The following is a 12,069-nucleotide window of genomic DNA, read 5'->3' as shown; positions in this document are numbered from 1 at the left end:
GCTTTATTATTTCATTTAATTCATTTAGAATGCAAGCTCGTACGTCATACAGGTTTACTCAGAGTGTATAACCACTAAATACATATAACACGAACATTAATTTATCCTTTAAACATTTTTTTTATCTATGATAAAATCTACAAATTTGTATACATAACGATTAAGAATTAGGTTATAGATAACATCATGTAAAAGAAGTTTAATATTACAGATGTAGTACTTTCTCATTCACGTAGTTACATAATAAGGTCACTTGCGTGTTTGAACAGTAAACAATATTACAGAATGTTAATTCCTGCTTTAATTATAATGGAAATTATCGTAACTGGTAAGTGCTTTAAGCTGATTTCTATAATTTTATTTTGATACATCGAAACATAAAGTTTACGTATCTTAATTCACCTGTGCATTGCTAGGTCATTGTACCCACATCATGCTTTCCAGACGATAACTAGAGTTTGCAATGAGTTATTGTAATCAAACTTGATAAATATCACCCCTTTATGGAGACCCAGTTAGTGTATTAGGACCCCCTCGGGTCAAGGTCAAGGTCGCCGTTACTTAAATTAGAAAAATGGTTCCTGGACAATCACTAGAGTTACAAATGAAATAGTGTTGTCAAATTTGCATTGTATAGCAAGCTTATATGTTACAAAAAATTCCTACCATTGACCATTAATGTCAAAAATTTAACTAAGTCGGTGAACAGGAAGTGGCATTGCGACAGACCTGAAATCAAATTCCACAGTATGGGACCACGACTACTCTAAACTAAATATCAAGATGCTGTGATAAGTAGTTGCTGAGAAAACTGTTACGAAAATATATTAACCGCCCGCCCGCCAGCCTATCAGTCCGCCCGCCCGCCCGCTTGCCAGCCGACATTCACCATTTTATAACCCGGGTTTGCACATGTGAAACCCGGCCAAAATGGTTTCCGGACAAAAACTACAGATAGGAATGAGATATAATAATCAAGTTTGGTATATAGCACGCTTATATAAAGACCCCGGTCGTATTGCATCTTGACCCCTAGGGTCATGGTCAATGTCATCGTTACTTAAAATGGAAAAAATGGTTCCTGGACAATCAATAGAGCTACGCATGAGATAATGTAATCAAACTTGTTGTATAGCAAGTTTATATGAAAAACCGGTTGGTATGGCATTTTGACCCCCTTGGGTCAAGGTCGTGGTCATCGTTACTAAAAATAGAGAAAAATTGTTTCCGGACAATAAATAGAGTTAGGAATGAGATAATGTAATCAAACCTGATGTTTATAAAGCTTATAGGAAGACTCTGGTTGTTATTGCATTTGGACCCCCTGGGGTCAAGATCACTGTTTCTAAAGATAAACAAGGGTCATCAGTGATGACATATGTAACCTCATAATAGCCATAACTTGGCAAAAAATCTTTCAACTTAAAAGCCTGTATGATATGCAAAAGAATTTGAGCTATCGATCAACCCTTTTAAGTTTTATTGAAACAGGATTAGTACGGACAAATTTCAAAATAAAAGTCAGGAAAGGTCAAAAACTCTGACAAAAATCAATGAATTGAAAAATGAGATGCACAACTAGACATGGTCCCTAAAGTTTTGATGAAATTGCACCAGCAAATTCTGAAGAGTTGTCCAGACAAACTTCTGTGTAGCTGGCAATACTAAAAACAGCTTTTTTTATTCAAAGGCAATAACTCAGCCAAAAATCATTCCAGCCAAGAACTTGTGTATTAGGCACAAGTACTTGACCTACCAATTGATCCTGTAAAGTTTCATTGAAATTGCATTAATGGTATATGAGGAGAAGTCCGGACAAACTATATTATTTCAAGGGTCATAATTAGGCTAAAAGATCATTAAAGCGGAAAACCCGTGTAATATGCGCAAGTGCTTGACCTACCAATCAATCCTCCAAGCTTCATTGAAATTGCATGAGTGCTATATGAGAAGTAGTCTTGACAAACTTTAAAAATTAATTAAAGGGTCATTACTTAAGCAAAATTGAATGAATTATAAAAAGCGAATGATATGCTCAACTAGACTTGGTACTGCTCATTTATGAAAAGTTTGGATGAAATTGCGCCAGTAATTTTTGAGAAGTAGTCCGGACAAGCGTTTGTGTATCTGGCAACACACAGAAAAAACACCTGTTTTATTAGAGGACCATAACTCGGCCAAAAATCATCCGACATAATAAACTCGTGCAATATGCACAAGGACTTGAGCTACAGATCAATACTGTAAAGTTTCATTGACATTACATAAGTAGTATGAGGAGTAGTCCGGAAAAACTTTGAAAATAAAAATTATTAAAGGACCATAACTCGGACAAAAATCTTGGAACCGGAACATGGTGAAGATATGCACAACTTGTTGTGATTAATGCTTCCGAGGGATCACTTTGTTTCCAGAATTTGGTACTGATCATTCCTGTAAAGTTTGGATGGAATTGCACAAGTAGTTTATGAGGAGTAGTCCGGACAAGTTTTGTGAAGGACGGACAGACGCCCAGACATTCATACGAACGGACAGACAGTCGACGGAAAAGTGATCCCTATATGTCGCCATTACTCCGTAGAGGCGACACAAAAATGGTTTCCAGACAATTACTAGAGTTAGGAATGAAACTGTTCAACCCTTTAACAGTTGGTCGAGGGGTTTTCTTTGAATTCCTTATCAGTTACAAATTATTTATCATTTAAGTAATTAACCTGTCCGTGCTCTGACTTGTGCCCTGTCCTGCTTTTGTTTCGGGTCCGCTTGGGCTCCTTGTCACTGGTTGTTGTGGGGTTGCGTTCATTGAACGCCGCCTTTCTTGTTGATCTTATGTATCATATATTTGGAGTAAAGCAATCGTATATGCAGACCCCGGATGGTATTCCAATTAAGGAAGTACACCCCTAATGCACTATTTCCACTTTGAAGAGTATTCAAATAGGCTAGAATCACTGACGAGTGTATAGAAACTGAGGGGCGTGGGTTCAAACCCCAGAAGGGACATTTTTTTCTTTCTTTTTTTTCTTTTTAACATTTTTTTATGAATTTTCCAGATCCATAATGGAAGAAAAAACAATGTAATCAAACTGTTCAACCCTTTAACAGTTGGTCGAGGGGTTTTCTTGAATTCTTTATCAGTTACAAATTATTTATCATTTAAGTAATTTACCTGTCCGTGCTCTGTCTTGTGCCCTGTCCTGCTTTTGTTTGGGGTCCGCTTGGGCTCCTTGCCACTGGTTCTTGTTGCTGGGTTATATTGGGGTTGCGTTCTTTTAACGCCGCCTTTTCTTGTTGATCTTATGTATCATATATTTGGAGTATAGCAAGCTTATATGCAGACCCCGGATGATATTCCAATTAAGGTAGTACACCCCTCATGCACTATTTCTACTTTGAAGAGTATTCAAATAGGCAAGAATCACTGACAAGTGTATAGAAACTGAGGGGCGTGGGTTCAAACCCCAAAAGGGGCATTTTTTTTCTTTTTTTTTTCTTTTTAACATTTTTTTATGAATTTTCCAGATCCATAATGAATGGAAGAAAAAAAGTGTTTAATTTTAATTAAATGATTATTGTAGGTATTTATTTGATGCCAATTTTAATAGCAAATATGATACCAGATAGTTTCAATGTTTAATAAAATTAAAACTACACGGAAAAAGTATTTTATAATTTGTAAGACCAACCAATTAACATTTAAGAAAATTTAGGCAAACTTTGAAAATAGCCCCTCATTATGGTAAATTTCGGGGATATTTTGAAAAAGGCTTTTTACATAGGGAAATGGTCAAAGAAGTGTTTAAGTGGGTTGGGTAGGGTAACATTTTTATTCATATTAAAAACATTTATTTTAGAAACAGTTATTTTGCTTGTTTAATTTGTTACATGAATGCCATTATTTGGTTCTTAACAATGAGCAATGGAAAAACATTTTTCATAATGATGATATTACAATTTATTTAGAGATCCCTCATTTCTGAAAAAAGCCCTTCTAACGGCAAAGTTTTAGTTCATAAAAATGTCCATAACTCATAAACCACACGGTAAATTTTGTTTAAATTTTGCATACAGGTTTAACAAATTAAGGCATATAACGATCCTATGTTGTCAATTTCACAGTTCCTTATAGTGTCCATTAGGGGTGTTAATTAATTTAAATAATTCTTTGTACCCAGTTGATACTTTATTAACAATATGTTGAGTTTATTTTACAAAAAGTCAAAGTTGCTAGTGGGGGTATTAATCCCCTTTAGTGATAGCTCTAATTTGTGTTGATGTATGTTTCAATTGAAATGACAGTGAGAAAAGAAAAATGATTTCACTGTCATATTACCTTCGCTCAGACTTTATCATTCTGTACAGACCACTAAAATTTTGCTATGTTTGGTCCTACGGCATACTAACACAATTGTGGTCATATTATGACGAAAGCGACCATACAAGTAAACAGAATAAGAAGAAGTTTGATCAGCTTCATCAGTATTAAACAATGTTTTCGACGTAATTGTAGATTTGTATCATGTAGATACTTTATCATAGAAGTAACGTCTGGAGTTCTGTAATCATAAGTTCCGTGAGAGAAATGTTGTTCTGAATTTCCAATTGATACTTTAATTTATCACATTTTTATAAACCTTATTTAGTGTGCACAGATGTTTTGAAAATTGATCATGGTCTATCTGATTGTTACACAGATATAATATCGAGTTAGGGGTTGAACTGGTTAAGCTGAATAGAGTTGCACATTTGTTTGCTTTATACTGCTTTGAGCAGTTGCCATATTAAGATATTAATCATGTGGGGAGGTTTTCCACTTCTAAAACTTGAAAAGCTTAAAAATACATCAAATATATTATTGATATATGAATCGCTGAAAAAAAAGAAGGAGCGGAATAATGCATATCATTTAGATTCATAAACAAGAGCAACTCATATACCTTTCACCTTCGGAAGTCCTCCGTCTTTGAAGTCTCTACACATTTACGAACAAACAGCTTACAACACAGTGTATACAACCGAATGAAAATATATGGAAGTAATCAAATAAAGAGAAATAAATATCCCTAAACAGCGCACACAACGACACAATTTGACACAGTCTCGGTCGGATTGTGCCTGCTCATGGACGGTACTGGAAAATGCGAGTAACCGTTATGAACCCTAGTACCGGCTAAAGTAACTTTGTTATGCACATTTACAAACGACTATTATTTTTCATCGAAGGCAAAATAACAATCGTGCACATGATGATATTTTAGAACTTTAATATTGCTATACATGCGTTTAATTGTCCAATAATATAGTTTGCTCGCCGATTGTTCTCGACATTTTAAACAATCATTTCGACATGCAGGCGCAAACAGAGAAAACTTCAAAGTATGGACCTTGCATGTTTTATAAAGGGATTCATGTTGTCACATTATAGAATTAAAGTTACCGTTTAAAATATTCCTAATTTGATTTAAGTACTTTATCCAAGCGATCGTGTAGGCATATTTTAGCCTTATGTACGATATTTGTAACGTGATCATCCGCAATGATACACAAGTAAGTTTGGCACTTGATTGTATAGCAGCCTACCAGTGGTCTGCTCGCGGATGTTTGTTGTGATATAAAACTGTATTCAAACTTTGTGTATAGCAAGCTTATATGAAGACCCGGGTTGGTATTGCATTTTGACTCCCAGGAGTTCAGGGCACTGTTACTCATTTTTGTTGTTGTCATTTTTGTTATGATTGGTCATGGAATATATTTCAGTCATTTCCACTGTTTCTTACCACAAGCAAGTACAGAAGTAATTGCAGATCATTGTATAAGAAAACACATGGAGTACTTCCTAAATGCAAACCGCGCAATAATGTATTACAAACTATGAGGTTCATTACAATAAAAATTACCAAAAAAAAAGCAAGCCCTGGAAGTATGAACAGTGAATTGGTTTATAATTGTATGTCTTTGATACTATAAACAAGTATATTGATTGCATTTTGTATCAGAAATAACAACAAACCACGAGATGGTTAAAGATCCTGTAACACAATTTTTTCACGGTTTTATTTCATAAATATGATGCTCAAATTAAAATTGGTCAATATCGTAAGTTCAAATAGGCATAATTTATAAAGATATTACCAAATTTATCATTTCATGTAAATAAAGGGAGGTAATTAGAAATTTATTTTCTGTAAATTCTTAATCAAATTTTCAAAAAAAAAAATAATGAATCCAAATAATTTATTTATTAAATATAATGTGCACAAATATTTGCAGTTCACATTTTACATATTCTTTGATGTTTGAAAATTGTTTTATTTGCATAATTATATACATATATAATTTTTTGCAAGTGTGGTATACACACAGTCACAGTATCAATCACAAAACATACAGGATGTTTAAGTTTGGATATTTTTGGCAAGTATGTGATATATGATATGAAGCTACATATATTCTAATATAATAAGTGATAATAATAAAATGTTCTGTTCTAGAACAAAATATTATTATTTGTCATATAAATGTACAAACTAAATCATTTAGAACATTATCGGCAATTTTGTTCAAGTAATATTTCATTACAATGTCCATATGACACATTTATACTGGTATATCAATATCTGAAATACTTATCTACTGTAGACCAGTCCACTTTAATCATTTCAGTGAATACATGATTTAACAAATCTATTACAGTCTTATATAGTCTAACGACCATCAATGCAATCAGTCAGCTGATCATTCTACTGAAATATTAAATTGTGAACCGTTTTCATATAAAATTTGTATTTAATTGTATAAACATCATACTGAACATGCACATTTTTGCCGCTTTATACTTTATACGAATTATACTTTATTTGATTTATTATACCCCCACAAATGAAACTTAGGGGGAGTTATAGGAGTAAGCCGGCTTGGTATTGAATTTGGACACCTGGTACAAGGTCAAGGTCACAGTTATTAAAAGAGAAAAATGGTTTACGGACAATAATTAGAGTTAGAAATGAGATATTGTAATCAAACTTGGTGTATAGCAAGCTTTTGTAAAGAACCGGGTCTGTATCGCATTTGGACCTCCCTGGGGTCAATGACACAGTAACTTAAAATATAAAAATGGTTTCCGGACAAAAACTAGAGTTAGGAATAAGATATTTTATTCAAACTTGGTGTAAAGCAAGCTTGTTTGAAGATCTCGGTTTGGACTCATTTGTCCTCCTGGTGTCAAGATCAAAGTCACCGTTACTTAAAATATAAAAATGTTTTGTACAGGATAACTAAGTAAAGAATGTGATACTGTAATCAAACTTTGTGTATATCAAGCTTATATGAAGACCTGGGTTTGTATTGCATTATGACCCCCTGGAGTTAATGGCAATGTTACTCAATAAAGAAATATGGTATCCAGTTCATAACTTGAGTTAGGAATGAAATATTGTTATCAAACTTGATGTATTGCAAGCTTATATGAATATCCCGGTTGGTAATTCAATCAATTATTCCAACACCATATATTTACCTCTGAGGTAAAAGTTACACTTGGAGGTCAAATCTTATCTGTTATAGGATATAATTTGTTTCCAGTTCATTAGTTTCTCATCAATTAAGGGGTTTTGAAAATACTTGGCAAACATGTTCACTTTAACAAGACGATTGTCAGGTGCTACGCCCAGACGCCTTCTTTGTAGTTTCAGGACACATGGTGATAAAAGGTCAACATTGTCTGTTCGAGAGTATTTTTGGTATCCGGTTCATAACTTTCTGTCAATGTATTTTGATTTTTTCCATGAATGCTCGCAATACTGAGCAGACGTGTCATGCGAAACACCTATGTTCCTACCTCTAAGGTCATAGCCACACTAGAAGATCAAAGCTTAAAGGATATATTAGAGTACAGTCAATAGATCCATCATAAGTCAAGGGATTGCAAAAACACTTGGCACAAATATAATATAAACATTGATAAGAAAATGTATCATGCGCAACACCCGGACCCCAACCTTAGCTTTATATGGTCTGCCTGCCATAATGTATATTTTGTTTCCAATTAATAAGTTTCTCATCGATAAAGAAAATTTTGAAAATGCTTGGAACAAATGATCACAATAAGAAGATGATTTATCATGCGCAACACCTAGACGCATACCATCAAGGTCAAGGTCACAATTGGTGATAAAGGTCTGTTTGGCAACACTTTGGGCTTGGAGTCAAAGCTCGACATGGTCTGTAATAGGATATATCTTTTGTACGGTATACAGTTTTTTCATCAGTTATGTGATTTTGAAATACCTTGGCGTAAATTGTTACAAAAATAAGACGATATGTCATGTTTAACTCCAAGACCCGTACCTCATATGTCAATGTCACACTTGGAGGTCATAGCGAAAGGATATCAGTTACAGGGTATGATGCCAAGTCAAGTCCATGTAAATTTATAATTATTGGCGAATGTCCACATACCTTGATTGATTTAAAAGTTATGGATCGGACACAAAATATACACTGTAACTAACCATGCACTGGATTGCTTTTGTTGTATTTGTCACGTTTTGTGACCTTGAAATAGTGATAACAAATATGCAAATATATTTCTGTTGACACATACACAGGAGTTTTTTTTAATAAAATTTCGTCCCGATTTTTTTTACTCCATAAAAATGGTATTGCACATCCGTGCATATATTTTAACAAGCTGTAATTTGCGTTATACAAAGATAGAGTAATGACGCGCTAAATTTAAGCATTTTACAATAACAGTCGCGTCAATGAAAAATTATTCTTACGCTTTTTAAACAGTCTTTATTTTGGGTATATGATAAAATAATTTAAAATTTTGTATTTGCGTAGCGTCATCACTGAATTTATTGAACTCAATGAATAAAATTATATTTAGATTGCATAATATGATTTTATTCAACTGGTCCGATTAATTAAGTATTGAACTTCACTCATTCAATATCATTTATTAAATAAATGTATTGTTAATTTAATTTGCAAATCTAGCATTGATCAAGATTTTTTACTATAAGTCCAGATCGATACTTCAATCTTTTGAAATGGCACAATTTTGTGTCTCATGTAAAACTTTCCTTCGACGGGGAACGCGTTGAAAACTCTGTTACAAATCAGTGTTAATTTATAAAATAATGCTGTGGAATTTAAACTGATACATCTACATGTATGTATACCAAATATCATTAAAATCTGAGGCGTTTTTAAATTTTAGTTTGAAAGAAGTGACCAATCTTAAATGCATGATATAAAAACTATTTTCAGAAGCTGCTATATCACCGTTGGAAACAACTTACACTGCTACAGTTGATGAAAACTATACTATTCCCTGGCAGTATGACAATCCTGCAGACATGGATCAAGTATTTTGGACATTCAAATCTTCTAAAGGGGCAACATCAGCAACAATTATGACTAGAGATAATGGTAGCCTTGCACAGGTCTTCGACTTCAATGTTGAACATGTAGATGATGGAAACATTAAGTTGATAAATGTTCGAATGAACAATTCAGGCATTTATTTCTGTCAAGTATCTTACTCATTTACATCTGGAATTCCAACAGTAACTGGGACAGCTACCTTATCTATTACTCAAAGATTAGGAATTTAAGACATTTGCAATATGTCATTTAGAAATTTGGCTTTTGACATAATTTTAGAGACTTGTTAAAAGAATGCTACAATTATTACGCCGGCAGTACCCCGGGATTTTTGTAAGAGCTGCATTTGTAAAAGACAGTTTGGTTTCGATGTAAAATTTTGAAATTGTGATTGTGCGTGTATGCGTGTACGGGTGCGTGTGTGTGCGTGTACGTGTGCATGTGCATGTGTATGATATAGATTATATAGTGAACTAAAAACATTTCTTAAAAACTAAAATGTAATGTCTGTTTCCAACCAAATTTGCCAGGATTGTTTCTTAGGTGATGGTCTTCTAAAGTTGCTAAAGAATTTTGATTACATGCAGAAACCTTGTTTTTATGGTTCCATAAAGAATTATAAGACAAAAAAGAGATCTTCTTCAACCTGGTCTTGAGCATAAATATTTTGCATAAGGCTTTATCGCGATTGTTCAAACTTATTGGTCAAAATTGGTCCAGTCCAGGAGATAATGTGCTTTTCTTATATGTATCAAGTAAAAACTTTTAAAATCTTATTTTTTTAAATTAAATCTACAAAATCTAGTTAGCATGAAATATTGTCTAGTAAACCTTTTTTAAGATTATTCAAATTATAGCTGTCAAAATTGGCCTAACCTACGGGGGTCATGGATTTTCCGTATGAAGTATAAACAAAAAAAATACAACTTCTGTTCTTATACTATAGAGACTTTAGCATATATTTTATGTAGAATTATAAACCTTTTGTCAAGATTAACCCCGCCCCGGGACTTTAGGTATATCAAAAATCTTGAAGAAATTCCTCTCTAATACTGCAAGAGCAAAAGCTTAGCATTTTTACATGAAGCACCTTGTAGGTATTTGGTGTCTACCAAGTTTCTTCAAACACTAGCCAAGTCAAAACTGACCACCCTTTAGGGGGCCATTGATTTACCTTATATGTATATATTTTACAGTGTATCGTTGTGAGTAATGTATATAAAATATGTTCTGGATTCATGCGTTATACTCGTTGAGCTTTTACATAGACATTTGGCATTTCTTTCTTTTCATTCTTCATGAACAAAATAATATTACGTCCTGAAACCACAAGGAATTTGTTAATAAACATAATCATACAAATAATTATCAATACAACATTCCAACATTTCTTATTTCCAATATTTCATACAATAATTTAAACAGCATCAACTGACAACTGAAACAGCATCTTATTAAATAAACAATTCTAAATTGATTTAGTTTAATACATAATGATAATAATAATTTGTAATTTTATTTACACTTAAAAAGCATAAGCTCCTAATGACATTGATACTACCTTGGTATGTGTTTCTCGTTCATCCCTGTGCTGTGAAAATAAAAGAAACAAGCAATTTCGTTGAATTTATATCTCCCGCCGAGTACTGGTTATTACTAACACCACAACTGAAAATATAAGATTTTATTTATATATATTTACTATGGTGTAAACAGTAATATTCTTTGTACACGAAAAATATTCAGGGCAATAACAGAACCATAACTCTGTGTTAAATAGTTATATCTGGACATGCCAATGAGATGTAAATTGCCTTTTTGTATCAATGGTTCCTATACAGTTTTGTTGAAATCAATACAGCAGTTGCAAAGAAATAGCAATATTGCTCTATATGCATACTATATAAATATTCAAAGAACATAACTCTGTAATGAAGGGTCTGGTCTGAACAAGGCAACAAATTATGCACACCTCCTTATGGTATTAATGGTTCCCATAAAGTTTGATTGAATTCCAGCATGTAGTTGCAGAGAAGTAACGTGAAAACAATTATTGCTCTATATGCATACTGCATAACTTATCAACGACCATAACTGTGAGTTAAAGTGTCTGATCGGAACAAGGAGAAGATATGCTCATCTCCTTTTGGTATTGTAGGTTCCCATAAAGTTACTTTGAATTCCAGCAAGTAGTTGCAGAGAAGTAGCGCGGAAACGGTTTTTGCTCTATAAGCATAATGCATAACTAATTAATGGCCATAAAAGGTCATAAAAGGTCTGACTGGAACAAGCCGACGATATACGCATCTCCTCTTGATATTGATGATTCCAATACAGTTTCGTTGAATTCCAGCCAGTAGCTGCAGAGAAATAGCGTGGAAACGATTTTTGCTCTATGTGCACACTGCATAACTAATCAAGGGCTATAATTCTGAGTTGAAGAGTCTGACCGGAACAAGCCACCGATATGCGCATCTCCACTTGATATTGATGATTCCTATAGAGCTTCGATGAATTCCAGCCACTTGTTGCAGAGAAGTAGCGCGGAAACGATTATTGTTCTATATGTATACTGTATAAGTAATCAAGGCCCATAACTCAAAGTTTAAGTATCTGACCGGAACAACGCGACGATATGCCCATCACTTGGTATTTATGGGTCCCATAAAGTTTCGTTGA

General features: G+C 33.6%; 1 protein-coding gene across 1 annotated transcript; it reads left to right on the top strand.

Moving 5' to 3' along the window:
- Positions 1–203: 203 nt before the first annotated feature.
- Positions 204–10,997, top strand: LOC132757290 (uncharacterized). Its single transcript, XM_060748538.1, has 2 exons — positions 204–328; positions 9,274–10,997. The coding sequence occupies exons 1-2, from the start codon at positions 286–288 to the stop codon at positions 9,618–9,620; spliced, it is 390 nt and encodes a 129-aa protein (XP_060604521.1). The 5' UTR covers positions 204–285; the 3' UTR covers positions 9,621–10,997.
- Positions 10,998–12,069: the final 1,072 nt, after the last annotated feature.

The sequence above is a fragment of the Ruditapes philippinarum genome, unplaced genomic scaffold, assembly GCF_026571515.1.
Source record: "Ruditapes philippinarum isolate M1 unplaced genomic scaffold, ASM2657151v2 ctg4619_1_1_1_1, whole genome shotgun sequence".
Classification (NCBI taxonomy): domain Eukaryota; kingdom Metazoa; phylum Mollusca; class Bivalvia; order Venerida; family Veneridae; genus Ruditapes; species Ruditapes philippinarum.
Note: the sequence above shows the minus strand (reverse complement) of the source record. Positions and strands in the feature narration are given on the sequence as shown.